At 43.6% G+C, this 18878-nt stretch overlaps 1 protein-coding gene across 1 annotated transcript in view; it reads right to left on the reverse strand.

Annotated features, from left to right (window-relative positions):
- Positions 1–5552: 5552 nt before the first annotated feature.
- LOC308173621 (adenosine receptor A1-like) overlaps positions 5553–18878 on the reverse strand; it is a gene marked incomplete at both ends in the record, with an annotated part of 50082 nt that continues 36756 nt past the window's right edge. Inside the window, 2 exons of the mRNA XM_080548654.1 lie at positions 5553–5933; positions 6332–6626. Of these exons, the coding sequence (XP_080404780.1) occupies positions 5553–5933; positions 6332–6626 (676 nt within the window). The remainder of the gene's footprint in view (positions 5934–6331; positions 6627–18878) is intronic.

The following is an 18878-nucleotide window of genomic DNA, read 5'->3' on the forward strand; positions in this document are numbered from 1 at the left end:
CTGGCATGACCATATTTTGACACATAATGCATGTCACAATCAGTCAGAGTTCAGTCAAGTTCAAAAGTGTTCGGGCGTAATAACTCGTAATAACTTTAAAGAAGAGGGTGAAGGACTCCATAGTTCACAAGGATAGGAATGTTCATTGTATGTGTTGTATCCATATCATATTAAAGGATTTCTAAAGAAATATGCCGTACTGTGTACTTAACAGACTCTGAACACAATCTGTGTCAATCTCTTTCAGGTAAAGGATAAACATGGTTTGTTGGGAATTTTCTGACTAGCTATTGAAGAGCTTTACATCGTATGGAGTACGATTCATGCTGTCTAATAATGGTAGATTTCATTTGTATTAATGTTTATGAGCTGTGTACTTGTGCCTTCCTTTCCCTATTCCCACCACTCTCTCCCACTGTTTGTTCTTGGGTCCTTTTTTTTATACGGTGCCATTTGGACTTCATAACTTGTGAAAAATAAATTGTTGATTTATCTATATGTTAATGTTCTATTATATAAAGGACATATCTAGCTTGCTGAAAAACATAGTGGTCGAGCTCAGGCACCTACATTTTATTTTATTTAGAATACCCTCTGTAGTTGAATAGGGCGAGTGTCTCCAGAACAGAGTGGACACATAACAGGGTGGACACTAACAGGGTGGACATTTTGAGTTAAAGTTAGCCTTTAGCCTGCCTGTGTTAGCATAATGCCTAGAATGACCATGAATACTTGATGAGGAATCTAATTTGCACTAAATACTTTTTTTGAAATTATTCAATTTGATTGATCTCCTCAATATTTAGGCATAACAGGGTGGACATGTTATGGTCAACCACATTAAACTCACTGGATAAAAACATAAAAATCAGATGGTAAAAGAGGTAGAAAATCACACAGCTTACCACATTTGAAATCCCCTCCACTGATGTGATGAGAGTGATGTGATTGAGAAATATGGTTTTCTTTTAAAAGGGACATTAACACAGCATAACAGGGTGGACAGTGATCGCAGGGACAAGCAATATTGTAAGCAAAACCTTAATTTTTTGTACAAATAAAAAAAAAATGGATAAAAACTAGATTTGATTTCAATAGATATTGATCAGGAAAATGAAATAATAATAACATATTTGGAAATGTATATGTTTTTAATAGTTATTTTTTGGATTGAAGTTGAATGAACAACACTGGGGACATCCCAAATCCCATGCAAAATCAAATTTACATCTTTAACCAAAGCTTTTAAAATGTAGAAAACAACAACTTAGAAGCCCATATCATTGTATTCATAATAAATAACAATTGACTTTACATGAAAAACCTAATGGAATTAGTATTTGTCCAAATTTAGACAAAATACAACATGATTTAGTACTGGGGACGGAAAAGGCACTGTATATGATTGTTTTTACTAACCCTATATGACATACTGTATTGGGAAATTCCCTAGCAAACAGGCAGCAACCTGTGGGGGGTTCTAGGCCCTAACCCTAACCCTAACCCTAACCCTAGCAAACAGGCAGCAACCTGTGGGGGGTTCTAGGCCCTAACCCTAACCCTAACCCTAACCCTAACCCTAGCAAACAGGCAGCAACCTGTGGGGGGTTCTAGGCCCTAACCCTAACCCTAACCCTAACCCTAACCCTAACCCTAGCAAACAGGCAGCAACCTGTGGGGGGTTCCAGGCCCTAACCCTAACCCTAACCCTAACCCTAGCCCCAGCAAACAGGCAGCAACCTGTGGGGGGTTCCAGGCCCTAACCCTAACCCTAACCCTAACCCTAGCAAACAGGCAGCAACCTGTGGGGGGTTCCAGGCCCTAACCCTAACCCTAACCCTAACCCTAACCCTAGCAAACAGGCAGCAACCTGTGGGGGGTTCCAGGCCCTAACCCTAACCCTAACCCTAGCAAACAGGCAGCAACCTGTGGGGGGTTCCAGGCCCTAACCCTAACCCTAACCCTAACCCTAACCCTAACCCTAGCAAACAGGCAGCAACCTGTGGGGGGTTCCAGGCCCTAACCCTAACCCTAACCCTAACCCTAACCCTAGCAAACAGGCAGCAACCTGTGGGGGGTTCCAGGCCCTAACCCTAACCCTAACCCTAACCCTAACCCTAGCAAACAGGCAGCAACCTGTGGGGGGTTCCAGGCCCTAACCCTAACCCTAACCCTAACCCTAACCCTAACCCTAACCCTAGCAAACAGGCAGCAACCTGTGGGGGGTTCCAGGCCCTAACCCTAACCCTAACCCTAACCCTAACCCTAACCCTAACCCTAGCAAACAGGCAGCAACCTGTGGGGGGTTCCAGGCCCTAACCCTAACCCTAACCCTAACCCTAACCCTAACCCTAACCCTAGCAAACAGGCAGCAACCTGTGGGGGGTTCCAGGCCCTAACCCTAACCCTAACCCTAACCCTAGCAAACAGGCAGCAACCTGTGGGGGGTTCCAGGCCCTAACCCTAACCCTAACCCTAACCCTAACCCTAACCCTAACCCTAACAAACAGGCAGCAACCTGTGGGGGGTTCCAGGCCTTAACCCTAACCCTAACCCTAACCCTAACCCTAGCAAACAGGCAGCAACCTGCGGGGGGTTCCAGGCCCTAACCCTAACCCTAACCCTAACCCTAACCCTAACCCTAACCCTAGCAAACAGGCAGCAACCTGTGGGGGGTTCCAGGCCTTAACCCTAACCCTAACCCTAACCCTAACCCTAGCAAACAGGCAGCAACCTGCGGGGGGTTCCAGGCCTTAACCCTAACCCTAACCCTAACCCTAACCCTAGCAAACAGGCAGCAACCTGTGGGGGGTTCCAGGCTTTAACCCTAACCCTAACCCTAACCCTAACCCTAACCCTAACCCTAACCCTAGCAAACAGGCAGCAACCTGTGGGGGGTTCCAGGCCCTAACCCTAACCCTAACCCTAACCCTAACCCTAGCAAACAGGCAGCAACCTGTGGGGGGTTCCAGGCCCTAACCCTAACCCTAACCCTAACCCTAGCAAACAGGCAGCAACCTGTGGGGGGTTCCAGGCCCTAACCCTAACCCTAACCCTAACCCTAACCCTAACCCTAACCCTAACCCTAGCAAACAGGCAGCAACCTGTGGGGGGTTCCAGGCCCTAACCCTAACCCTAACCCTAACCCTAACCCTAACCCTAACCCTAACCCTAACCCTAACCCTAACCCTAGCAAACAGGCAGCAACCTGTGGGGGGTTCCAGAGCTGATAACAACAGACAGAATGCTGGCCTGAGGAGACGAGTGAATTGTGACCTTAAGAACTAGATTCCACTCGGTATGTGCATGAGTGCGTACGTGGATGAGTGGGTAGATGGGTCAGTGTGGCTAGGACTGTGAGAGAGAGGTTAAAATATCTACCAGTCATAAAGTATAGTATAGTATAGCTTGTTGGCCTGTTGAAGTTGAGTTTTTGAAGCTTCAATTGAAGATAGAAAATGACAGACATTATAAATACAATTACCATGTATTTATGATGATTAACCTCTTAGAATTTATTTTCAGTTTGAGTTTATTTCCATATAAATGTTTTTTAATTATTTGTTAAGTGGCCATACAATATGGCCTCAGAGCAAATTAAGACCCTTGGTATTTTCGTTTAAAACCATCCTTATTGGCTGCCTCCTGTTATTTATGGAAATGTATTGGTCTTGACAGCGTGACACCATCGATCTCATTTTGATTAAATGTGCGCTTCAAATCCTGGATAATAAGACAGATTGTCCAGCATATTAGTTATCATCATCCTGAAAGACGTACAGTATCTGTAAAACATTATCAGTGTGACCTCTAGATTCTACTCGGTATTGGAATGTACATCTAAGAATATTGCACAAATCGGATTTCATTGAACTTGCTGGTACAGTAAAGTAAACAGATGACAATATCATATTCCTAGGACATGATACATGAAACATAAACATGAAGATATCCATAGAAAAGCAGCATTCAAAATACAGTGAGTCAACACAGCTGATATACTGTAGATCCATACATGGTATTGTCTCGATCTGCTATCTCTAGTGGGTTGTGACACACACACACACACACAGACACACACACACACACACACACACACACACACACAGACATAGAGCCACAGTAAGACACAGATCAATGATGTGGCTGTCTTTTCTAAGGCTGTAATGGACAATGCAGCAATGATAGTGGCCTCGCCATCGATTCCACATGACCTCTGAAGAGATGAGAATTCCAATGAGCTACTCTGGTAGAAACCCCTTCCTTGCATACACACACACACACACACACACACACACACACACACACACACATACACACACGTATTAACCTCCCACCCCACCCCCACATCACATCCCCTCTAAACCCTTTCCACACACAGATGTAATGAACCCCCCCCTCCCGATATATATTCTGTACACATATCCAAGTCCCCTGCTCTGTCACATCCATAGAACATCAATAGAAGATGGATGTGTGCATATGAAAATGCCCCATCATCAGTTTAGCCCTCCGCTTCCCACTTGCACCTTTCGACCCAACACAGGGAGACCTAGGGGAGCATCTCCAGTGAGTCTGCTCTTCAGAGAGAAGCCTGTACCGTCATTGAGGCCGTTGCCTATCAGCACAAACGTACGCTGAAACATTTGACTTAGGGTCCCATGCAATCAATACCTGAAGCAGGGAGTGTACAAGATTGTGAGCAAGATCGTGTTAGATTTTGAATTCAAAGCAGTGAGTTCTTTGCACTTCACAATGTATTTGATGACATGAATCCTAGCAAGTGTGCACTTTTACCCGCACAAAAGGCATGTCTAGTGTTTGTTTTTTCACCCTGTAATCCCTGTGGCAGGTTTTGATTGAATAACACCCATGATCTGTAACTGTCCAAAGAAACAGCTGATTTAGATCCTCTCTCTTAAAATCCCAGTAGTAGCCCTTGGTAATCTCTGTAGGTAAGGCTACTGAATCAGTATTCAGTATGAATGTTTCAGTATGAATGAACAAGACTTCTCCTTATACAGAATGAGACAGACATTGTTGCTTATGTACTACATTTTGAAGTTACATTTTCAATCCACAGATGGGAAACTGTTGTCTTCCACCATCTTCCACCGGTACGTTAGCCTATATACTACGAATATAAACATTTTCAGTTCAGCAGGTTCCTATTGGACCCGCCAGAAGCCCCTATGACATCATTATGGAAGCCAATGGGAGGTGATTAGAGATATTGTTAGTTCCTTCCCTGTAATAGATGATCCAAATTACCATGGTGACCTACAAATTCCATTGTTCTGTTCAGTTCAGTTCTTCTCCATTCTAAAATGCCATTTGAGGATAGTTCCACCATCCACGTCCACCCTGTATGAGGTAACGTTCTCGCTTCACATAGGTCCTTGTACCCTTCCTGGTACAACACCCCTCAGTCAGGAAGCAAATTAGGATCAGGTCTCTTCCATCCTATCCATTTATGAGGTTAATTTAGGACTAGAGACCCTCCCATACCCTGACGCCCTCCTTCCGTGCTAATCCAATCAGCTCACTCAGATTCAGACGTCATCGTCGTCACCGTTCTGTCTCAGCTTCCTCTCGTGGCTCTGGCCTCTCTGACTCCCTCTCTGGGGCAGCCTGCCCACGGGGTCTCGGCACAGAATGTACTGCTCCCAGATCCTCCGGAAAGCTGTGCGGAACTTCTTGATGCGGAACGCGTAGACGATGGGGTTGACGGCCGAGTTGCCATGGGTGAGCAAGATAGCGATGTAGATGAGGAACATGGGTGTGTCACAGTTGGGGCAGAAGAGGGTGATGCAGTTGTGGATGTGGAGGGGAAGCCAGCTGACTGCAAACAAAAAGAGGACCAGGGCCAGGGACTTGGCTAGTTTGAGTTCTTTGCCATAGTAACGGCTGGGGTCTGTGTGGCTCGCAGTCACCTGGAACAAAATAATAGTGATATGATCATTTAGATATTTATGTTTTCCATATTGAGTAATACAATGTAAATTATGTAGCCCAGGCAAGACCAGACTGTGAGGCACTGTGATATCCGATAAAGGAGCATAACACAGCATTTTAATTGAGTTCCATTCACTGGGACTTCCATTTGCCTCCCACTGCCAATAAAGCTACTTTCTAAATAAATAAAGATTCACCACGTCACTGTCTAATCGCTTTTGACCGAGCCGAGCACTGACACATCTGACTCAACTAACAAACGAATCATCAAGATGTTGATCAGCTGAACCAGGTGGGTTAGTGCTGGGTAGGAACAAATAGCTTCTTCAGAACCAAGAGTGAGGAACACTGCTGCAGAGTGCAGACTACTACTCACCTTCTTGTTGAGCTGCCGGTGGATCATGTAGAAGATCTCAACATAAATGAGCAGCATGAGGACCAGAGGGGGTAGCACCCAGCCAAAGAAATTGAAGTAGACCATGTAGTCCATGCTGATGACGTTCTCAAACTGGCACGTGATGAGGAGGTCAGTGGTTACCAGGGAGCCATTGTCACGGAGACGCTGCAGGTTGTTCCATCCCAGCATGGGCATTAGGCCCACCACGATGGCCACCATCCAGCACACCACCACCGCCGTGCCCGCTCGCCGTGGTGTCACCACACGCTTGTAGCTATGGCAACAGTAACAAGAGAAGAGGTGAAGAATACATTTGGGTAAATTTGCTTACACTAAACAGTGCCTTACAATGTTCGTTTACATATTGTATTGCTAGAGAGACATGGACAAGAGCAGTGGTCAGCGTTGTGTACTGTAAATTACACTTAACCTACAGTATGATTTAAATGTATCAGTTACAACATTGATTTAGGATCAGCTCTTCAGATTTGATCCTACAGTTGGGTAGCCTACTGTGCAGTTGGTGCCTTAGGGGGTGTTCACACTTGACGTCTTTTTTTAGAAAAAAGCGCAGCCTTCACCGTCTTTTTACATACAACCCTATGGGAAAAGGAAGAAACGGCCACCTTTTAAAAAGCGTGAGAAAAGTGCAGCTGCCGCCGCCTTTTTCAGTTGAATTTATTTAACTTTTCAGAAAGGCGCTGTGTGTCGTCAAGCGCCTTTCTGACAGCTGACCAATCAGGACGAGGAGAGTAGGTACGCGTGTACCTTCCCTAGTAACCAACTTCCCAACAACCGGTGTTCCAAGACGTCAGACCCATCAAGATGTAGCACAATGTAGCACATGTTGTAGAATGTTGTAGGATGTAGAACAACTCGTGATTGCTACTGGTGTTTCATAATGTGGTTCCAGTGGTAGCAGCATTCGGCAGAAATCTTAATTTTCCGCAACACTGTTGCAAATATACCCAGTTCGGGAGCATGCCTATGTTCCCCGGGTCCTATGTTCCCCGGGTCCTATGTTCCCCGGGTCCTATGTTCCCCGGTTCCCCACTTCCGAAAAAGGGTTCTATGTTCCCCGCTTCCGAAAAAGGGTTCTATGTTCCCCGCTTCCGAAAAAGGGTCCTATGTTCCCCGCCTGCCGTTGTGTCAAGCGACCTCATGTGTCGTTATGTGGTACTGCATGAGAGTTTGACTCTTTTAATTTTTTTATTTTTTTTTATTTTTGGGGGGGGGGTCTTAAGATGACTTGGAAATAATGAAGAACACAATGAATGTCATAGTATTGTCTCAGCATTTTATATAACTCCCTAGATAGATCATTTTCGAGATGGAATTGAAAATCTTATATTCCTAAAATAGTCAGGTTCACTATGTTTCAATTTAAACTTTCGTGGGAATTTTTTGGGGATTTGCTAATCTATACATTTTTGGAAAGGGCATTGTATGAGGAATCAGAAAATATATGTTTCCATTTGCACAGATGTCTGAAAGGCGGCCATCTTGGCATTTACAAAATGGCCGCCATAATACACACGTTTTGTAATATCTTGGCTTCTAAATAAGCTAGAACATTGAACTGCTAAACCTACATTTTCAGGGTCAATGAATCCAATGGTTGGAGTTACAAAGCAATTTTTTGTATTCTTCTTCTTAAAAAAAAAAAGCATATGGGCACAGGCAGCCATTGCTCTGCAGGATCCATAGGCTAATTGGATCCCCTGCAAAATTGGTACTCCAAACATGAGGATGGCATGCTTAAACCAACAACCACAGACGTCCTCCCAGCCCCAAAGTCCATCATTGAGATGGTACAATGCAAATGCAAAACTGACTGTTCTTCTGGCAGATGTTCATGCAGAGCTAAGAACTTAGCCTGTACCGACATGTGCAGCAGCCAGTGCCAGAACGATGACGATTCCCAAGCTGTGACGCACGAAAGTGATGATGATGAACTAATCTAACAGCCCAGCTCACATTGGCACGCATTGGACTCGCCATTCACATATCACATCACACATAGCATAAACGCTTATACATAGTCAAGAGACACAACCCGCCTGTCATTACACATAGAGTAAATACACATCCCACAAACAGAACAACCAGCACACCATACACTCCCCACATTCCTCCCATTCATTTATTTTGTTTCATTCCCTATTTTTATCATTAAATATGATATACGGAGCTTATTCTCCATGCCGCACCCGCCTTGAAGTCCTGCCTGAGAGGGTTCCTCACTTCCTGTTTGCGCCAACTCAAGATCCCCAAAATCTGGCGAAGAGCCCTAGTTGTTGCGATCCCTAAACCGAATAAGCCTGAAGGGGACCCTAAGAGTTACCGTCCCATCTCTCTGTTATGCATCCCCTTCAAGATCCTCGAGACGGGGCCGTCTTTATAGACCTGACGGCTGCCTACGATACCGTATGGCATCGCGGCCTCACCTGCAAGCTGCTCCGCCTGCTGCCGGACAGGCACATGGTCAGAATGATCATGGAGCTCATCCGTAACCGCAGCTTTACCCTGATGAGGCGACTGGTTGGCTCAGGCTGGGGCGCCGGCGCAAAGACCTTGCACACGGCAGCCCTAGCCCTCCTTTATTCAACTAGTGAATACTGCGCCCCAGTATGGTGTCGCAGTGCCCACACCCGCCTCATCGACTCGCCTATAAACGAAGCCTTGCGGTTTGTGACAGGATGCCTGCGTCCTACCCCCGTGGACAACCTTCCCATCCTAGCAGGCATCCAGCCCGCAGGCCTCCGCCGCATGGGAGCCACAGCACGTCTCGCCTGCCGGGCCGTGGAGCTTAATAACCATCTGCTCCACGATAGGCTCACTATAACAGCGGAGCCCTCCCGGCGTCTCAAGTCGAGACACCCATTTGTGCCTGCCGCACAGGATCTCAGGCAGCAATGCAGAGATCTTAACATCAGTGCGGCAGGATGGGCGGATTATATGTGGCGCGCGGAGTGGGAGGCAAACACCTCCAAACTCCGCGACCATATCCCAGTCGCCGGCCCTGAGCCCCTCGGGATGGACTTGCCAAGGCTATCCTGGGTGAGGCTCAATCGTCTCCGGACCGGCATCAAATCAAATCAAATCAAAATCAAATGTTATTTGTATAGCGCATTTCTTACAAGATGCAACTCAATGCGCTTCACACAATGAAAATGTTCAGTCAATCAGTCAATCAATCAATACTGACAGAGCCGCGAGCAGGCAAAAGTACAAACCTGTATACTATGTAGCCAGGAAAAAATTCCCTTGCAGCCCTCTACCAATAGAGCGACTACTAGCCAGTTTGCCTACCAGTACCCAGCGGTCCCCAAGGGGAGGCCAAGGACCACCGGCACGAAGCAAGCAAGCAAGGGCAAAAACCTGTACACCATGTATCCAGGAAAAATTCCTTGCATATTATCGGCGTACACTCTGTCCATAAATTTAGTGTTATATTTGCATCGTTCTGCATCCGTATGGTCACAGGTCCTGCCAAAAGAGAATCTTAGGCACAGTTATGATGCAACAACACAATAAAGACAATAAAGATGACAGCAATACAACCTGATGGTGGTCCTGGTACACCCTTGCACTGGTTCCAGTACTGCTCTAGGTGCTATTTGGAGCTGACAGTGCCTCATCAGCACCCGGGTCCATTTTCCTGTCAACACAAATCTCAAAACACGAGTATGGTGTAATGGCCTAGTGATCCTAATTCTATAATGTCCAATGTCTCCCGTAGTATCAAAAGGCGACATTGAATAAGTAGGTTTTGAGGTCACGCTTAAAAATGTCCTGAGTTTTAGACAACCTCAGGCCCTCAGGTAGGGTGTTCCACAATCTAGGAGCATATATGCTAAAAGCTGATCCTCCAAATCTCTTTGTCCTAGCCTCTGGCACTATTAAAAGTTCCGTGCCACTAGACCGTAGGGGTCTAGCTGGTGTGTATCTTATGAGCATGTCCACCATGTAATTGGGTGCATCACAGTGAAGTGATTTATAAACTAGTAAAAGGATCTTAAAGTCTATTCTATGACTGACAGGGAGCCAGTGTAGTGATCTCAAGACAGGTGTGATGTGCGCTCTTCGTTTGGTCCTAGTAAGGACACGAGCAGCAGCATTTTGAACCATTTGTAGTCTATTTATCATTTTTTGGGGGAGACCTGTCAGGAGAGCATTACAGTAATCTAGCCTACTAGTAACAAACGCATGCATTAATTTTTCAGTGTCTGCCTGGGAGAGAAATGATTGTACCTTAGTGATGTTTCTTAGATGGTAGAAGGATGTTTTAATAGTATTATTAATATGAGTTTCAAAATTTAGCATCGGACGTTTCCGCTCATCAATGCACAGATGGGGCTTGGCCCCAAATGCGTCGTGCGAGTGTGGCGCAGAGGACCAAACCGCAGACCATGTTATCCTGGATTGCCCGGTGTACCACCCACCCAACGGGATGCATGTTCTGTCGGTACTAGATGACGAGACGATGACGTGGCTTCTGGAGGGGTGTCCAGAAATATAGCCCGGGTGAGCCCCTCAACCAGGTCTCGGGGTGGTAAAAGGGTAGCCCCTCGGCCCCGAGCATGGTGGAGTGGAGAGGAAAACAACTACCCATACGCCGAAAGAAGATCATTAAATATGCCATTAGGCTAAAGATTTACCTGCCTCTGTATTGCCTTACTGGTTGCTGGCTGTTGAGTAATCTCTATGCAGGAGGTTGTCGTGATCATACTGTGGTCTGTGGACTCACGTATGGAAGTAATAGAAAAACGACAAGTATAAGTTACACATTTTTATGTGATGATATAAAAAAAAAAAGAATACAAAAAATAGCGTTGTAACTACAACCATTGGATTCCTTGACCCTGAAAATGTAGGTTTAGCAGTTAAAATGTTCTAGCTTATTTAGAAGCCAAGATATTACAAAACGTGTGTATTATGGCGGCCATTTCTTAAATGCCAAGATGGCCGCCTTTCAGACATCTGTGCAAATGGAAACATATATTTTCTGATTCCTCATACAATGCCCTTTCCAAAAATGTATAGATTAGCAAATCCCCAAAAAAATCCCACGAATTTATATAACAAACCTGACTAAAAGAACACCAGTGATATATATATATATACACATTATAAAAAAATCTATATTTTTGTCAAACGAAATCAAATAAATACAGTAGAGATATCAATCCAAAATATAGGCTTTTATTGCAACCAACAACAACAACAAAAAAAACTATGTTTGTGCAAACATGGTGTTTGTTTCCAAGACCAAGCATCAAAATGCCAACCTATGGGACAATACTGTACATCCCATTGGCAGGACGTCACGTAACAGCGCAGTGTGTCTCTAGGTCAGAGGTTCCCAAAGTGGGTGCCGCGGCACCCTGGGGTGCCGCAGCACCTGTCCGGGGGTGCCGCCAAATCTGCTCGTAAAAAAAAAAAAAAAAAAAAGTATAATATAAAATTATAATAATAATACATTAATAAACGTTTGTTTATTACATGTGCAATGGAGTTCATAAGCAAATAAAATATATATTTCTCAGATTTGAAAGATATTAATTTACTAACTAGGCCTACTAGTTACTAACTAACTGCTCCTCACTGAAGTCTTGGACCAAGCGGTGAAAATGGTTAATTATGTAAAATCACGCCCGCTGAAGTCACGGCTGTTCAGCACATTGTGCAATGAGATGGGGTCCGAGCATGAGGGGCTCTTATTACACACAGAGGTCCGCTGGCTGTCGCGGGGCAAGGTGTTATCCCGTGTCTATGAGCTCCGAGATGAACTGATAACTTTTGTCAGTGAGCACGACTTGCCATACAAAGAACAATTGGAAGATGAATTGTGGTGGATTAAGCTTGCTTATCTGGCAGATATTTTTAGCCACCTTAATGACCTCAACATAAAAATGCAAGGGAAGGCTGAGAATATCCTGACAGCGACAGACAAACTGAACGGATTCCGATCCAAATTGAGACGGTGGCAAGACGGGGTGGCCAAGAAAAACATTGAAATGTTTACGTTGACGGCCAATGACGCAGCACACAAGTCAGCGTCTTTCTTGAATCTGATCGCTGCGCACCTACGTATGCTGGAGGAGAGATTTGAGTCCTATTTCCCTCCAATGAACGAAGACTTCGACTGGCTCCGGGATCCGTTCAACCCCCTCTCATCAGCATCAGCCGCTAGTTTGAGCAGCAAAGCTCAAGATGAACTGGCAGAGCTCATTATGGACTGCACACTGAAGCTCAAACATGGTGAGCTAGGTTTGGATAGGTTTTGGCTGCTTGTGGGACATGAATATCCATCTCTCTCAGAGAGCGCCATCAAGGTGCTTTTACCCTTCCCAACCTCCTACTTGTGCGAGCTGGCTTTTTCTTTTCTAGCATACGTCAAGAACAAGACACGCATGCGTCTGTCAGTGGAACAGGACCTGCGTGTCGCGCTGTCCACTATCTCTCCCCGCATAAAGAGACTCTGCTCCCAAAAGCAGGCGCATGTGTCCCACTAATGCGCACAACATATTTCTTTGTTTTGTATTTCTCTCAATTTTTACAATTCTGTCATGATTATTATTGTTAAATGATTATAGTTGTGAGTTACCCGTTTGGTTCAGATGTGAAATAATAATCTCAGAATGAGCATTGAAATGAGAATTACATTTTAAGGCATTATTTTAAGCCCCCCAAAAAAGCATTGTTCCATTGATTGATTATACAGGCCTTTGATCTTTTATTTTTGTGAAGAATTCCCTCTGAGTCTCCTCCCATATTGTACAATCCTTGAGGGCCACAATTTTATTTAATTTAGCGATAGTTTGACTGACCTATGCATTCTTGCCCATCCATTACAGTTCATTAATGACTTTTATTATTGTTAAAATTCTTTTGTATTGTTTTTAGTTTAAGCTCCGAGGCATTTTTAAAATCTTCGTAGAGTTGGGGTGCCTTGGAGAAGGGGGAAAGCTTCAGGGGTGCCTTGGTTAAAAAAAGTTTGGGAACCTCTGCTCTAGGTTACAGTGTCACATATCCCATAATATAATCCCTAAGTAACTAGCCAGTTTCCGTAGCACAGTGAGTGACGTCTTCGAAATCGAAAACCCTGCTCTGCGGTTTTGAGCGACATTGAACAATATGCTTTTCGTATTATATCTCGTTAACGGTACATGACTATGACTCCATTCAAAGTTCAGTTTGTTTAGCATGCTATTGTGATCATGGAGAAATGTAGTTTGGAATTATAATCCATTGTGACCCTACTGTATTTATTTGATTTCGTTTGACAAAAATATAGACTTTTTAAAATAATGTGTATATATATATATCACTGGTGTTCTTTTAGTCAGGTTTGTTATATAAATTCGTGGGAATTTTTTGGGGATTTGCTAATCTATACATTTTTGGAAAGGGCATTGTATGAGGAATCAGAAAATATATGTTTCCATTTGCACAGATGTCTGAAAGGCGGCCATCTTGGCATTTAAGAAATGGCCGCCATAATACACACGTTTTGTAATATCTTGGCTTCTAAATAAGCTAGAACATTTTAACTGTCCATAAGCGACGCCCCCCCCCCCCCCCCCTGCTGTGCGGTTTTGAGCGACATTGAAAAATATGCTTTTCGTATTATATCTCGTTAACGGTACATGACTATGACTCCATTCAAAGTTCAGTTTGTTTAACATGCTATTGTGATCATGGAGACATTTAGTTTGGAATTATAACCCATTGTGACCCTGAGATATTCGTCCATAAGCGACGCCCCCCCCCCCCTGCTGTGCGGTTTTGAGCGACATTGAAAAATATGCTTTTCGTATTATATATCGTTAACGGTACATGACTATGACTCCATTCAAAGTTCAGTTTGTTTAGCATGCTATTGTGATCATGGGAACATTTAGTTTGGAATTATAACCCATTGTGACGCTGACATATTCGTCCATAAGCGACGGGTCCCCCCCCCCTGATGAGCGTTTTACGAGGTACCATAAATATGCTTTTCGTATTCTATCTCGTTAACGGTACATGACTGAGACTCCATTCAATTTTTAGAGTGTTCAGCATGCTATTGTGATCATGGAGATCATGGAGAGAGCCTGATTAGTCACTTTTACAACGAGGTATGACTTGTAAGGATCATGCATTTGTTTCCTCAGGTGTTTTTATTCAAACAATATATCCAGACAGTAGCAATCGATGGCCAATATCAGGCCTTAAACAAAGTGATAATGAACATTATAACATGAATACAAAGACATTTTGTAGATCAACTAAAAAGTCTGAATAGAGCAGATTAATGTCTGAATAGAGCAGATTAATGTATGAATAGAGCAGATTAATGTCTGAATAGAGCAGATTAATGTATGAATAGAGCAGATTAATGTCTGAATAGAGCAGATTAATGTCTGAATAGAGCAGATTAATGTATGAATAGAGCAGATTAATGTCTGAATAGAGCAGATTAATGTATGAATAGAGCAGATTAATGTCTAAATAGAGCAGATTAATGTGTGAATAGAGCAGATTAATGTCTGAATAGAGCAGATTAATGTCTGAATAGAGCAGATTAATGTCTGAATAGAGCAGATTAATGTCTGAATAGAGCAGATTAATGTGTGAATAGAGCAGATTAATGTCTGAATAGAGCAGATTAATGTCTGAATAGAGCAGATTAATGTCTGAATAGAGCAGATTAATGTCTGAATAGAGCAGATTAATGTCTGAATAGAGCAGATTAATGTATACATAGAGCAGATTAATGTATGAATAGAGCAGATTAATGTATACATAGAGCAGATTAATGTCTGAATAGAGCAGATTAATGTATGAATAGAGCAGATTAATGTCTGAATAGAGCAGATTAATGAATAGAGCAGATTAATGAATAGAGCAGATTAATGTATGAATAGAGCAGATTAATGTCTGAATAGAGCAGATTAATGTATACATAGAGCAGATTAATGTCTGAATAGAGCAGATTAATGTATACATAGAGCAGATTAATGTCTGAATAGAGCAGATTAATGTATGAATAGAGCAGATTAATGTCTGAATAGAGCAGATTAATGAATAGAGCAGATTAATGAATAGAGCAGATTAATGTATGAATAGAGCAGATTAATGTCTGAATAGAGCAGATTAATGTATGAATAGAGCAGATTAATGTATGAATAGAGCAGATTAAGCATATGTATTGGAATTATAACCCATTGTGACGCGGAGATATTCGGCCGTAAGCGACGCCCCCCCCCCCACCGCTGCTGCTCAGAGAACCGCTTCCTGGATGAAACTCCCGCTGACAGCGGGGCGAGAGAATATTTCTACCCGGGAATTCGCTCCTTGCTGTGTCGACGGTGATAGGAGTGTAGGATCGACACCATTCAAATGGTTTTGGATTCCCTGTCCTCTCCCCTATCCGGACACGTTTTAATTGTTATCCTAACCCACGGTAAATCACAGTTATTAATTATTCCATTTTGAATTGCACTTGCATTAATTAGTTAGGCCACATTTAGGGTTAGGGTTAAGGTTAGGGTTAGGGTTAGGGTAACCATAGGGTTTCCAATTCAAAATGGAATAATCCCGAGAGAAGCCCCGACAGGCGCACATAACAGGCGCACCCCTGCGCTATCAGAACGAGCTACCCCAATGTCACGTCGGAATTCGACGTTTGGATGCAAATGTCACGTCGGAATTCGACGTTTGGATGCAAATGTCATGTCAGAATTCGACGTTTGTCCATCAACGTCGAATTCTGACGTCTGCCGTGTGAGACCAGGCTGATTAGAGTTAGTAGATTTGTGACAGCCCCCCAGTGTGTCTGAATTGGAGTCCTAGTATACTGTACTTCCAAATGGTTTAGCATGGGGGGTCAGGTTCAGTACTAGATTTGGGCCGAGGTCCAATAGTGTCCTACCTACAAAAGGTTTTGTACATATAATCATTTTGTTCATATAATAATGTTGTACACATAGTAATCCACAGTATGATTATGTATTTGTGTATGTTGTTTAAAAAAAAAACAATAAAAAAAAAAACAGTATAATTATGTATTTGTGTTTGTGTATGTTGTTTAAAAAATAAAAAATAAACTCATGCAGTACTACATAACGACACCTGGGGTCGCTTGACACAACGGCAGGCGGGGAATATACGGAAGCGGGGAACATAGAACCCTTTTTCGGAAGCGGGGAACATAGAACCCTTTTTCTGAAGTTTTCGGAAGAGGGGAACATAGAACCCCCCCCCCTTACCTGACTGACCTCCTTCTCCCCCACCGCCCTACCCGTACCCTCCGATCCTCATCCATTGTTCCCCTCACTGTCCCACCCTCAAAACTCAAAGGCTTCGGTCACCGTGCCTTTTCACGAGCCGCACCCCGCCTCTGGAACTCTCTCCCTCAACCACTCAGAGACTCACCCTCACTCCTCACTTTTAAATCCCACCTCAAAACCTACCTGTTCTCCCACGCCTACAGCCTCCCCTACCCCTAGCCATCTCCCCCATCCCTGCCACCCCCGCCCCCCCCCTGGACATGCATACAACCTCCCCTATCCCTAACCATCTCCCCTCACCCTGCCACCCCCCTCCCCCCATGGACATGCATACAACCTCCCCTTCCCCGTTCGTTACCTCTGTATTCTATGTGCTCATGTTATCTGTTGCTTGTTGTTTCTGTGTTTTCCGTTTTTCCCATATTGTCAGCGTCTTTGAGCCTCGGAAAAGCGCTATATAAATCCAATGAATTATTATTATTATTATTAACCCTTTTTTTTTTTTTTTGCTAAGAAATCGGGGAACATAGGACCCGGGGAACATAGGACCCGGGGAACATAGGGATGACCCCCCCAGTTCAACACAACACACCTTGCAAATATACCCAGCGATAGACTTGGTAATAGTCGTAGCCTCTGGGAGTAAAAGGGAAGCCTGGTCTGCCTCTTAGACATGACTACATCGTAATGATTACAAAGATGCCACTTGAAATGCATGAAATCCAAGTTTATTACATATTCGTAAATAAAAGTGCAACTTCTCTGCTTTCAGAAACTGTTAGAATTTTTTAGATTGGGCATATAGTTCATGAATTACGATAGTTTGAAGGAACGCTGTAAAATCCTGTCTCCTGACAGCTCCGGTTTCGGAGCAAGACGCGAATCTATCGGCATTAGTCAAATACATGCTCACATCCAGTCATCCGCTCACTGCTCTCCATCAAAAATGGCACATCCATCAATAATATTACATAATAACAACTGCTCTGATTATATTGCTTAGATTGTTTAATACATCAACGGGGGGAAAGCGAGATGAACTCGCGAGTATCATGCTTCCTCCATTGAACGGAAAGTCCTATCTATTCCATTCAAAGTGTTTTAGCCTTCCCCCTTTCCACTGGTAATAAGGAATTGGCAAGAATAGATCGATATAAATAGATCAACATAATGCAGCACTATCACGCACAGATCAGCCTTAAAACATGTAACGTTATATATATAACGGAGCGATGTATTTCTACGGAAAGGCTGACTGACGCGGGGCTCATACAATCTCCGCGTATGTGTGAAAGAGGCTTAAATGTTGAAATAACAGTAATACAATGTTCATTGATAAAATTACATAAGGGATGGAAAGGGGTTTTAGAAGGGGGATGACGAAGCGCGCTGGACTGAGGAACAGCATAGGCACAGGACATAGCATAGTCGTAGCCTCGGGGAGTTAAAGGGAAGCCTTGTCTGCCTCTTAGACATGACTACATCGTAATGATTACAAAGATGCCACTTGAAATGCATGAAATCCAAGTTTATTACATATTCACCTTGACTGACTGTCAGTCACGAATGGTCCCAGAATTGTGGCTTCAGTTGGGTTGTAATTGTGCTTGCTGCAGAGCACGATGTTATTGCTGATATTTTTGTTTTAATCCTGTTCTTTTACCAACTGTTAAGACAACAATAAAGTAAACTAGTTACTTTAGCTAGCTAAAGATATTGGCCCCCAAATCATTTTACAACTTGTTATAATTATGTTAAGATGTTTCTCCGCATTGAAGGTATATAAGCAACGCAGGGTGCGCTCGTAAATTCGCTCTGAGAGCGCCGGAGTGCACACTGGGTTCAACGTCATAAAGCGACCAGGTAATTTGATTGGACAAGAGGCATTCCATGAGTGCTGATCAGATTTCCAGGGCGAATTTACGAACGCAGCTAGCGAACAGAAGACGAAAAAACCGTCAGATCAGATATATAAACAGGTTATTTTGATAAACTGGACGCATTTTGGGAATATATAATATGGTTACTTTCTCGCCTGAAAACATATTAAAACTTCATAAAATGACTTGTATTGCCAAAATTACAGCTTTTAGCCAATGGAGGTTAAAATGGACGATTTAAATTGCCCGCTGCTAGGCGGTGCGAAATGCATTCTGGGAAAAGGCGGTGAAGGCTGCGCTTTTTCCCCATGGGTTGTATGTAAAAAGACGGTGAAAAGGCGCTGAAGGCGGCGCTTTTTTCTAAAA

The sequence above is a fragment of the Nansenia antarctica genome, assembly GCF_963989245.1.
Source record: "Nansenia antarctica genome assembly, chromosome: 18".
Lineage (NCBI taxonomy): Eukaryota > Metazoa > Chordata > Actinopteri > Argentiniformes > Microstomatidae > Nansenia > Nansenia antarctica.